A 13,049-nucleotide genomic window follows, 5' to 3' on the forward strand; every position below is an offset into this window, starting at 1 on the left:
CGTGTCTATACACTTCAGAATTCATTATGCTACTATCATCAGCAGTTGTATCATCAAAAAGATAAGTGAGTCAGAACCTTCAGCAGCCATACATGCCCACGCCATAACACCCCCACCACCGTGTATCACAGAAGAGGTGGTAATGCTTTGGGTCTTGGGCAGTTCCTTCTCTCCTCCATACTTTGCTCTTGCCATCACTCTGATACAAGTTAATCTTCATCTCATCTGTCCACAAGACCTTATTCCAGAACTATGGTTGTCCTTTCAAGTACTTCTTGGCAAACTGTAACCTGGCCATCCTATTTTTGCAGTTAACCAGTGGTTTGCATCTTGCAGTGTAGCCTCTGTATTTCTGTTCATGAAGTCTTCTGCGGACAGTGGTCATTCACAAATCCACACCTGACTCCTGAAGAGTGTTTCTGGTCTGTCGGACAGGTGTTTGGGGATTTTTCTTTATTATAGAGTTAATTCTTCTGTCATCAGCTGTGGAGGCCTTCCTTGGCCTGCCAGTCCCTTTGTGATTAGTAAGCTCACCAGTGCTCTCTTTCTTCTTAATGATGTTCCAAAACAATTCATTTTGGTAAGCCTAAGGTTCGGCTGATGTCTCTAACAGTTTTATTCTTGTTTCTCAGCCTCACAATGGCTTATTTGACTTTCATTGGCACAACTTTGGTCCTCAAGTTGATAAACAGCAATAAAAGTTTCCAAAGGTGATGGAAAGACTGAAGGAAAGACTTGGTGCTGAGAGCTCTCTTATACCTGCATTGAGGAGGCATTTAAACACCCATGAGCAATTACAAATGCATGTGAAGCCATGTGCCACAAACATTATGGTGCCCTGAAATGGGGGGGTCTATGTATAAACACAGTTGTAATTTCTACATGGTGAAACCAAAATGTATAAAAATACCCTTTAATAAAATCTGACAATGTGCACTTTAACTACGTGATTTTTTTCTATTACAATTCTCAAATTGTGGAGTAGAGAGGCAAATAAATAAATGATGGGCGTTTGTCACAAACATTATGGAGGGTATTAAGGGGTTGGACAGGCTAGATGCAGGAAGATTATTCCCGATGTTAGGGAAGTCCAGATCTAGGGGTCACAGTTTAAGGATAAGAGGGATGTCTTTTAGGACCGCGATGAGAAAATCATTTTTTACACAGAGAGTGGTGAATCTGTGGAATTCTCTGCCACAGAAGGTAGTTGAGGCCAGTTCATTGTCTATATTTAAGAGGGAGGGCCTTGTGGCTAAAGGGATCAGGGGGTATGGAGAGAAGGCAGGGATGGGATACTAAGTTGGATGATCAGCCATGATCATATCGAATGGAGGTGCAGGCTTGAAGGGCCGAATGGCCTACACCTGCACCTATTTTCTATGTTCCTATGTGCCATCTATATCTCTCTTTTTGCTTTCCACAGACTCTCAATCTGCAGATGGGTTTTGACCCAAACGTCACCTATTCGTTTTCTTCAGAGATGCTGCCTGGCCCACTGAGCTACTCAAGCTTTTTTGTGTCTATCTTCAGTTTAAACCAGCATCTGGAGTTCCTTCCTACACATTCATAATGTGGAACATTGATTACATAAGGTCTGATCTACCCAATTTGCTGAAAGACTATAAAAAGGATCCTGATAAAAAGGATTTGTAGTAAAAACAGAAATAGCATTATTTCTCTACCTCATCAATGCTGTAGAGGCCCACAAAAGTTGAACGGATTCTTTCAACAGCAGCCGGGTCCTCTGGCAGAAACTTCTCAAGGACTCCTTCACGCACCAATTCCTGTTGAATCTTCTTAGTTCCCACAAGGTGGGTGGCGATATTTGGGCATTTAATTGCCATGGAACGTTCAATCATCAGTCGTGCAATCCAGCACTAAAATAAAGGTTAAACAGACATTATATCAAAAAGGGTGCAGAGAAGATTTACAACAATGTTGCCACGACTTGAGGGCCTGAGCTATAGGGAAAGGTTGAATAGGTCCATGACTCTATTCCTTGGAGCACAGGAGGATGAGGGGCGATTTTACTCGGATTTACAAAATCATGTAGATGGGTAAACACACAGAGTCTCTTCCCCAGAGTACGTGAAATCAATAACCTGAGGACATAGGTTTAAGGTGAGAGGGGAAAGATTTAACAGGAACCCGAGGGGTTACTTTGTTCTTTACACACAAAGGGTGCTGGGTGTATGTGACGTGCTGCCGGAGGTAGTTGATGCAGGTATTATCGCAACATTTAAAAAACATTTAGACAAGCAGATAGGATAGGTTTAGAGGGGTATGGGCCAAACGCAAGCAAGTGGGACTAGTGTAGATGGTCCATGTTGGTCACTGTTACACAGAAGGCCTGTGCAGCAGAAAGTGCCCCAATGACGAGACAGAATTCAAGCCGACAATGGCGGCAGTGCTTACCCAGAAGGCCGGGCTCTGCAGAATGTCACTGAAAGTTTATACTCCCAGCGAGTTATTTTGGGCAGGGGATGGAGATGCGGATTGCAACTTACATAAAATCTGACTTACAGAAGGATTCACGGAACGCAACCATTACCTGTCGGGGAGTGCCTGAATATGAAATTAATGCTGCAGCCTGACTAATATGGTATACACCTTTTGCATGATTCTCCTTGCCCTTGATTTCTACACCTTGACAATTAAACAGATTATCGGGACATTATTACAATTGTTTACGTATGCTGTGCAAAGCAGTAAGGTCCTTTCAGATGTCTGCAAAGGATGAGAATGGTACTACAGAAATACATCAATTAATATTTTCTCTCAGGACGAGGTGGGAACTGGTTTCATTTCATCTTCCACATATTTACATTTCATTAAATGACGTGTATATTTCTAAACCTACAACATAAAGGTTTATCACAGCCAGCTACATCACCATTATTTAAAAGAACCAAAAACATTTGGTTGCGCAGGCTTTTACTCTTCCACCTCCATCCAATTCCCCTTTGAAAGTTACTTTGAATAACTAGAGATTTGAAAAAAATACTCGCGGTTGGCAGTGGCATTGCTTTACAGCACCAGAGACCCATCTTAATCCTGACCTGGTGTGCTGGCTGGACAGAGTTTGCACATGCTTCCTGTGTCTGCGTGGGTTTCCTCCAGATCAACAATATCTAAAGGTCTTGTTATAAATGAATCAGAATCGGAAGTTTAAAACTAAACACACACCAACCTCTTCACAAAGGTAATCATCTGGACTGTATCCAGTACGAAAGTAGGCAACGGCAATTTCATTTCCATCTCTAAACATCAACACAACATGGATAGATGTTACTAAACTAATTTTAAAGTCAACAAAAAAAAAATCAACAGAATGGCCTTCACTGAAATATGTGAAGTTTCTCTTTCCACTGAAGCTGTTTGACCTGCTGAGTTTTTCCTGACATTTTCGGATTAGTCAGGCAGCTGTCAGGTCACTGTTAATTACAAGTACTGGAAAGTTTTCAGCGTCGGGGTATCCCTGGCAAGACTGCGCTTTATTTGCCCACTCCCCATTGTCCTTGAGAATGTAGTGGGAGAATGTGGCGACCAGCTGCAGGGCTCCTGGTGAGCTGCTCCCACTGGGCTATGGGTAGAATTTTAGACTCAGTGTCCATGAAGGAACAGAGATGCATTTCCATCTCAAGCGGGTGCGCAGCATGGACGGGGCCCTGGAGGTGGTGGTGTTCATGCGCGTTTGCTCCCACCATCGCATATTTGGGAGGTGCTGTCAGATTGGCTTTGACAAGTAACGGCAACGCATTTTGTACATGGTACAGACACACATGCAGTCTTATAAAATATGAACGTAATCCATATATGGAATTTGTCTCTTAACGGAGAAAGCAAGCAAATTAATTAAAATTATAGAAACAAGGAACTGCAGTTGCTGGTTTCCAAAAAAGACGCAAAGTGTTGGGAGTAACTCCGCCTGTTGGGCAGCATCTCTGAAGAGCATGAATAGGAGAGGCTGAGGTCAGAACCCTTCTGCAGACTGATTCATACCCCACAGTTTGAAGAAGGGTCCCAACAGGATCCATCAGACAGCATGTTAGTTAAAACAGTATGTTATCATTAGCTCGAGTTGCAGTGGGACATATGATGGGGTTTGTGGTCGCCTTTTGAACAACTGTTATTTTAGCCAGCGATTTTAAAGAGCAAAGGAAAGGGAACCCTCAGCAACTTAGTTTAGAGATACAGCAACTCCACACCGCCCACCATCTCCACACCGAACACCAATCGCCCGTACAATAGTTCTATCCTACACACTGGGGACAATTTACAGCAGCCAAATAATCTACAAACCTGTACGTCTTTGGAATGTGGGAGGAAACTGGAGCACCCAGAGGAAACCCACGGAGAACGTGCAAACTCCATAGAGATAGCACTGTTAGTCAGGATAGAACCCAGGTCTCTGGCGCTGTCTGAATATACGCAGGGAAGGTGCAGTGACCGGAGTATTGGAGGTACAACGTATGTACGCAAGATCGGCGAGTCACTGAAAGTAGTGAAATTACTAAACTTGGAATACAGGCCTAACGGGAGTAGGTTGGACATGTAGATGGGGCATGATGGTTGGCATAGGCAAGTTGTGCCAACGAGCCCGTTTCCATGCCGCACGACTCTATGACACTAAACTGGATTAATTGGGGAACTTCTCAATCTTCTCCACTCTACCAGAGAATGCCACCATCACCATCTACAACCTTTCGAAAGAATTAAAACTGAAGTCAATTATCTTTTTAAAGTTTAGAAAGAAGCAACTGCAGAAACTGGTCTACAAAAAAAAGGAGTATCTCAGCGGGTCAGGCAGCATGTCTGGAGAACAATGATGGGTGACATTTTGGATTACACCAGCACTTCGTGGGTTACTGGGTTACTAAAGCTCTTTGTGTCCTATTTTTATTCAGCAACTCATGTCAACTAGTCAAAATCCTCAGCTTCACAATCAGCGAGAGGGAAAAGAAAACTCACATTAAAAATAAAACTCACACAAAAAGTTTTTTGTTGTCATCCAAGAGCCCTCTCTCATATATTTCATACATTTGCCTCCTTATCACACGCACATTCCTGCCACAAAAAACAATGAAAGTATCAATTGTTTAACAGCAGATAAGTGGAAAATAACACAAAGTAAACGCAAAGCAATGAACTATCACAAAAATGAAACCAGAGACTCATGAGGTGTTAGGGCTGAATTTACATTTAATTATTTTCCCATGCTTTAAAAGTTGCCAGATTTGTGTATCTCTTTGGTTGTCAGGCCATTAGTGCGCTGATAGTGCTTAACCCCAAAAGCACTCAGCCCCAAAACACATTCACTTTATACAATTATAAGAGCCTGAGATAGGGTGAATAGTCAGAACATTTTCGTCCCCACAGCGGAAATGTCAAATACTAGAGGGCATAGCTTTAAGGTCAGAGGGGGAAAAGTTTAAAAGGAGATGTGCAAGACAAGTTTGTTCACGTTGCCTCAGCAAGTCCACCAACATAATCAAAGACCAGTCTCACCCCGGTCGCTTCCTCTTCTCCCCGCTCCCATCAGGCAAGAGGTACAGAAGTTTGAATACACATTCCGACAGATTCAGGGACAATTTATTCCCCCGCTGTTGTCAGGCAACTGAACAGTCCTCTCACCAGCTGGAGAGCGGTCCAGACTTCCTATCACACCTCCTTGGAGACTTTTAAACCATATTTAATCAGACTATATCTTGCACTAAACCTTATGCCCTTTATCTGCACACCGTGAACGGCTTGACTGTACTCGTGTATCGTCTTTTCTTTGACTGGATAGCATGCAAACAACAGCTTTTCACTGGACAATAATAAACAAAACTAAAGTTTCATGCTGCCAGGGGTGGTGGTGGAAACAGATACAAGAGTGGCATTTAAGAGGCTTTAGGTCGGCATCTGAACATACAGGGAATGGAGGGTTCAATATTACATGCAGATAGTAATCAGCAGATCAATTTAGTTTTATTTGGAGTTCATAAATCATAGGAGCAGAATTAGGCCATTTAACCTATTGAGTCTACTCCCCCCGTCAATCATGGCTGTTCTATCTTTCCCTCTCAACCCCATTCTCCCGTCTTCTCCCCATAACCCTTGACATCCTTACTAATCAAGAATCTGTCAATCTTACATTAAAAACACCGAATGGCCTCCACAGCTGTCTGTGGCAATGTATTTCAGATTCACCACCCTCTGTCTATAGAAATTCTTCCTAATTTCCTTTCTAAACATACATCCTTATATTCTGAGGTTATGCCATCCGGTTCTAGACCCTCCCACTAGTGGAAACATTCTCTCCACATCCACTCTAACCAGGCCCTTCATTATTCATTAAGTTTCAATGAGGTCCCTCTTCATTCTTCTAAACTCCATCAAGTACAGGCCATCAAATGAGCGTGAGGAGTGTGCAGGACACCGTAAAAACAAGGAAATTCAGACGCCGGTTTACCAAAGAAAAAAAAACACTGCGTGCTGGAGCAACTCAGCGGGTCAGTGGATATCTCAGGACAACATGGATAGGTGATGTTACGGGTTGAGACACTCCTTCAGATCTACGATGGCACAGGACATTAGCAGCATGAGACACGTCCATAGCTACACATTGAACAATGCAGCACAGGATCAGGTCCTTTATCTCATGATGGCTGTGTCATACAACGAGTACAATTTGGATTTAAAAAAATAGATGAACCAACACTTCAACCTCATGGACACATACTTTTTCCAAAGCTCCATTTCCAAGCAACGCTGGTCAAAAATATTCCTCGAGATCTTCTCAACCAGGAAGAGAACTGCTGCGCTGTATTCAACACAAAAGGTTAGTGCTTTTTTGTAGACAAATTGGTGTCAGTATGTATACAACAGTTCACGGGATGCTACACATCGATCTAGTTTAACTTTGAGTAACACCAGTGTGTACCGTTACGGAAAACAAAATCACCTGTATTAAACGACTTGCACCAGCCAATCCACAGGTTTTTAAATTGAAAATGGGATCTGAAGAGGAAGCTAGAGCTATGGCAGCCGACTGGTCGTGATCAAGTTAAATGGTATTTATTTATAGATTGGATTATTAATTTCTTGTTTTTTTTATCACCATTGTGTGTGGACAATGCACTCACATTTCGAGTACTGCGAGCAAATTTGGGCCCCATTTCTAAGGAAGGATGTGCTGGCTCTGGAGAGGGTCCAGAGGAGATTTCCAGGAATGAGTGGGTTTGCCTATGATGAGTGTTTGACAGCACTGGGCCTCTACTCACTGGAATTTAGAAGGTTGAGGGGGGACCTCATTGAAACTTACAGAAAAATAAAAGGCATAGATAGAGTGGACGTGGAAAGGACGTTTCCACCGGCGGGAGAGTCTAGAACTCTCCCAATTAAAGGGCGCACTTTTAGAAAGGAGGCGAGGAAGAACTTCTTTAGTCAGAGGGTAGTTAATCTGTGGAACTCATTGCCAGAGGGCTGTGGAGGCCAAGTCAGTGGGTATTTTTAAGGCAGGGATAGACAAATTCTTGATTAGAACAAGTGTCAAGGGTTATGGGGAGAAGGCAGCAAAATGGGATTAGGAGGCAGAGATCCACCATGATTGAATGGCAGAATGGACTCCATTTACTGAATGCTCTAATTCTACTTGGAAAACATGTGTGGCCTCTGCACACACAATTGTAGTGCAAGTTTGAATGGCGCATATTAGCACATAGGCTGCAAGTTTGAATGGCGCATTTAAATCTCTCATACGGATCAAGGGTCCTTCGCCTGGAATTTGTATAGCATTGCCCGAAAGGGTGGCACAGTGGTAGAGCTGCTGGCTTACAGCGCCAGAAACCCAGGTTCAATCCTGACTATGGATGCTGTCTGTATGGTGAGTTTGTACATTCTCCCTGTGATTACGTGGGTTTTCACTGGGTGCTCCGGTTTCCTCCCACACACATACAGGTTTGTAGATTAACTGGCTTCAGTAAAATTGTAAATTTTCCTGTGTGCATAGGATAGTGCTGGTGTACGGGGTTCAATGGGTTTTTTATTGTCACGTATGCTTAGGTGATTGCTGGTTCATGCGGACTGGGTGGTACAAAGGGGCTGTTTCCACACTATCTCAAGTCTAAAGGCACAGATGCTGCCTGAACTGTTGAGCATTTTAGGTCAGATTTCACAACATCTACAGTTCTTTTTATTTTCATATGCTGTTGAATAGTACTTACTCTGGTGACCCGTACAAGTGCCAGGCTCTTGCGATGCCTTTGCAAATTCCTTTCACTGCTTTGTTACTCATGATCTTTGCTGCTTCATCAGGTTTTCCCCAGACATTCATTACCTGCCTACGTGAAAATTAGAAATATATAGACACTGCTTATGTGTTTAAAAGCATACAGTACCCTCCATAATGTTTGGGACAAAGACCCATCATTTATTTATTTGCCTCTGTACTCCACAATTTGAGATTTGTAATAGAAAATATCACATGTGGTTAAAGTGCACATTGTCAGATTTTAATAAAGGCCATTTTTACACATTTTGATTTCACCATGTAGAAAGTACAGCCGTGTTTATCCAGGGTCCCTCCATTACAGGGCACCATAATGTTTGGGACACTGCAATGCAATGTAAATGTCTTTGACCCAAACATTATGGAGGGCACTGTAAGTACACATGAAATTAGCCAGCACAGTGTTAAAAGGATTCAAAAATCTTGTTTATGCACACAAATCTTTCAGAGGCGACACAATGGGGGGGGGGAAAGGGGGGGGGTGGCACGGTGGCACAGCGGTAGTGTTGCAGCCTTACAACGCCAGAGACCCGGGTTCGATCATGACTATGGGCGTTGTTTGTAAGGAGTTTATGTTCTCCACGTGGTCGTGTGAGTTTCCTCCCACACTCCAATGACGTACAGTTTGAGGTTAATTGTCTTTGATAAAAATTGTAAATTGTCCATAGTGTGCAGGATAGTGCTAGTGTATAGGAATTGCTGGTCAGCACGGACTCGGTGGGCCGTTTCTGCATGGTCTCTCTAAAGTAAATCGCAAAGACAAACAGACATGTGACAGGTCCTTTGGATCTACATGGGTCCACACTGACCATTTATGTCAATCCTATTCTAATCCCGATCTATTCCATTCACATCAACTCCAGCCACATACATCCAGTGACATACACACTAGGGCCAATTTGCAGAGGGCCAGTTAACATACCAACCCTGCACATCTTTGAGATGGGGGAGGAAAATAGAGCACCAGGAGAAAACCCACATGATCACAGGAAGATCACAGGAACTGCAGACAGACAGCACCCAAGGCCAGGGACGAAGCCGGGAAGCTGGAGACTCGACTAACTACGCCACTGCACAACTAAACATGAAACTGACCAGGCCAATCTTCCAGTCTGACCACTGCTAGGGTGGTTTGGGATCTTGTTGAAGCCAAATCATGAATTCTGCAAAGTGCTTGTCAATAGAAAGATCCAGGTATTAGATCATAAGACATTGCAGCAGAATTACGCCATTAACCCCTTCAGGTCTGCCCTGCCATTCAATCACAGCCAATCTATTTTTCCCCCATCTCAACCCCATTCTCCTACCTTCTCCCATAACCTTTGACACCCCTACTAATAAAGAACGTATGAATTTTTGCTTGAAAAATACCCAAATGACATGTCCTCTACAGCGAGTGACACAGCAGTAGAGCTGCCACCTTATAGCACCAGAGATCTGGGATCGATCCCGATTACAGGTGCTGGTATGGAATTTGAACATTTTCCCTGTGACTGCGTGGGTTTCCTCTGGCTGGTCTGGTTTCCTCCCACACTCCAAAGGCGTACATGCTTGTAAGTTAATTGGCTTCTGTAAATTGCCCCTAGTGTGTAGGATAGTGTTTATGTACAGGATTATCACTGGTCGGCCCGGAAAAGGTTGGCCGAAGGGCCTGTTTCCACGCTGTATCTCCAAACAAAATCCCTCTGTGGCAATGAAATCCACCGATTCCTCTGGCTAAAGGAATTCCTCCTCATCTCCATTCTAAAGGTGGATCCTTTTATTCCGAGACTGTTATTCCATCAGTTAGATTCTCCCACTGGTGGAAACATCCACGGTATTAAATAATAGCTCAATGGAGCTTTTATTGTCACATGGGCAAAGTGGAAATGCACAATAAAATTATTTTCTTGCAAACTTAGAAACAGTCCAGTAGAGCATGGCCTTACCCAAACACATCTCCAATTAGAAAATTGTACAGAATTAGTCTACTGAGCCCACTTGTAAGAGGCACCATGTCCATCCATGCCCAAGTTGTTATGAGCGGTGAGTTCCAGGATGGATGCAAGCGGGGAGGAGACAGTGAGCCCGGACACAAAAAGGGAAGACCAACATCAATTAAATTGGCAGAAGTCATCCATGTGGAATCTTACCGATGCACTTCTGGGACTCTGGCAGCCAATCCTGCAAAACTGGCAGCAATGGTGTTAATCTCAACCTGCTTCAAAGTAGCAATCAGCTTGGGTCTTTTGTCAAACATGTAATCTGATCTGTTCACTCCCAACGTAATAGACTGAACAAGGGAAATGAATAAAAAAAGATCAGACTTTAATTTACACAAAAGCAAGAGGTCAAGCACTTTCCATGCAATGCATTTCCATACCTCATTTCCCGTGTGTAGGATTTAAGAAAGTGGTAATTATTTCAGAAATCAAATGTTCTTTGAGAATTGAGAGAACTGAACTGTTCTTCCACCTTGTCATGATCAGGGGCAGCACTTCATACGGTGGGAACTGAACTTTAATCCAGTAATGCTTTGGGCCCCATATCCGAGGAAGGATGTGATAGTATGGGAGAGGGTGGAGAGGAGGTTTACGAGAAATAATCCCAGGGATGATTGGGTTAACATGTGATGAGCGTTTGATGGCACTGGGCCTGTACTCACTGGAGTTTAGAAGGATGAGGGGCAACCTCATTGAAACTTACCGAATAGTGAAAGGCCTGGATAGAGTGGTTGCGGAGAGGATGTTTCCACTAGAGGGAGAGTCTAGGACCAGAGGCCATAGCCTCAAAATAAAAGAACGCACCTTTAGAAAGGAAAGGAGTCAGACGGTGGTGAATCTGTGGAATTCATAGCCACAAACGGCTGCGGAGGCCAAGTCGATGGATAATTTTAAGGTGGAGATGGACAGATTCTTGATAAGTACGGGTGTCAAGGGTTATGGGGAGAAGGAAGGGGAAGGGAAGAGAGAAAGATAGTTTAGTCATGATTATTAGCCATGGTTATAAAGGCGAAGCAAACCGAATTGCCGAATTCTGCTCCTAGAACATGAATTTAACAGTACAAAGCACAATCCATTACCTGGGCAATGCCTTCATCAAGCACCTGAGTGTAGATGTTGAACAGGCGAGCTGTAAATTCATCAGCTTCTGCTGTGCTAGAAGTGACAGCAAGGAAAACATATTTGATATGATTGCAGTAGTTAAACAAACAAAACAAAGAGAGGCACAAGAAACTGCAGATCTGGAATCTGGAAACTGCAGATCTGGAGCAGAAAAAAAAAGTACCGGAGAACGCAGTGAGTCAGGCAGTATCTGTGGAGAGAATGGATAGGCGACGTTTCAGGTTGGGACCCTTCCTCAGACTGATAGTAGAAACATAGAAAATAGGTGCAGGAGTAGGCCATTCGGCCCTTCGAGCCTGCACCGCCATTCAATATGATCATGGCTGATCATCCAACTCGGTATCCTGTACCTGCCTTCTCTCCATACCCCCTGATCCCTTTAGCCACAAGGGCCACATCTAACTCCCTCTTAAATATAGCCAATGAACTGGCCTCAACTACTTTCTGTGGCAGAGAATTCCACAGTTTTATAGGGGAAAAAAAATTGTTCATCTCAGTCCAAAAAGACTTCCCCCTTATCCTTAAACTGTGACCCCTTGGCGGAGAGCACTGAAAAAGAGGGTTGGAACAAAACCTGGTAAATGATAGTTCCGTTTAGTTTATTCTCACATGCACTGAGGTACAGTGAAAAGCGTATGTTGCGTGCTATCCAGTCAGTGGAAAGACAAGACATGATTACAATTGTGCCATTTACAGTGAGTAGATAGGTGGGGATGGTGGAAAGAGGTCGTAAGTCACAATGCCCGAATCTTACCTTGCTAACGAATTTTTCAGAAATTCGGAATCCATGCTGATTTTATCAACCAGCAAGTTGAAGTCTTGCTGGACCTCAAATGCCTGGTTGAAGAGTCTTGTTGGTACCGGCGATGGGAACAGGGTGAAGGGAGCATAGCTGATTATCTAGAAGGGAAAAAGTGTAAGATCCATTCAACTCAGTATGTGAGACACTGGAGTTATCAACTTTAGAGGCAAAATCTAATACAGGCAGCTCTGCATAACGCACAGTTGCACAATACAATACAAGTGATGAATTAAGGAACACTATCACCAAGGTCAAACTACTTATAACATTGCTTAAAACAGCGCTCCTGGACAGTAAACTGGACTGGTCCAGCAACACTGAGACCCTGTACAAAAAGGGACAGAGCCGGCTGTACGTTTTGAGAAGTATCCGCCCCTTCATCAAGATGCTGCGGGTGTTCTACCAATCAGTGGTAGCCAGTACCATCTTCTTCGCTGTCGTGTGCTGGGGCAGCAGGACAAAGGCCGCGGACGCCAATAGGATTAACAAACTCATCAGGAAGGCAGGCTCCGTCCTGGGGGTGGAATTGGATTCATAGGAGGTGGTCTTGGAGGGGAGGATGCTCCTCAAACTGCAGAGCATCTTGGACAATACAGCTCACCCCCTCCATGACACACTAGTCAACCTGAGGAGCACCTTCAGCAACAAACTGGTTCCACCAAGTTGCAGCACAGAACTCCGCAGTATCATATCGTAACACAATCGTGATTCGAATCGAGTGAACTTCTCAAAGGTTACTTTGGAGATTAACAACCAGAAAAAAAGCTATGGTACACAAAAATGCTGGAGAAACTCAGCGGGTGCAGCAGCATCTATGGAGCGAAGGAAATAGGTAACGTTTCGGGCCAAAACCCTTCTTCAGACTGAA

General features: G+C 43.7%; 1 protein-coding gene across 1 annotated transcript in view; it reads right to left on the bottom strand.

Moving 5' to 3' along the window:
- gss (glutathione synthetase) overlaps window positions 1-13,049 on the bottom strand; it is a 30,668-nt gene that overhangs the window by 5,032 nt on the left and 12,587 nt on the right. The window contains exons 3-10 of the mRNA XM_055652240.1: window positions 12,134-12,279; window positions 11,337-11,412; window positions 10,408-10,547; window positions 8,211-8,327; window positions 6,728-6,808; window positions 4,990-5,067; window positions 3,191-3,260; window positions 1,683-1,877 (exon numbers count right to left, since the gene is read on the bottom strand). Of these exons, the coding sequence (XP_055508215.1) occupies window positions 1,683-1,877; window positions 3,191-3,260; window positions 4,990-5,067; window positions 6,728-6,808; window positions 8,211-8,327; window positions 10,408-10,547; window positions 11,337-11,412; window positions 12,134-12,279 (903 nt within the window). The remainder of the gene's footprint in view (window positions 1-1,682; window positions 1,878-3,190; window positions 3,261-4,989; window positions 5,068-6,727; window positions 6,809-8,210; window positions 8,328-10,407; window positions 10,548-11,336; window positions 11,413-12,133; window positions 12,280-13,049) is intronic.

The sequence above is a fragment of the Leucoraja erinacea genome, chromosome 21 (assembly GCF_028641065.1).
Source record: "Leucoraja erinacea ecotype New England chromosome 21, Leri_hhj_1, whole genome shotgun sequence".
Taxonomy (NCBI): domain Eukaryota; kingdom Metazoa; phylum Chordata; class Chondrichthyes; order Rajiformes; family Rajidae; genus Leucoraja; species Leucoraja erinaceus.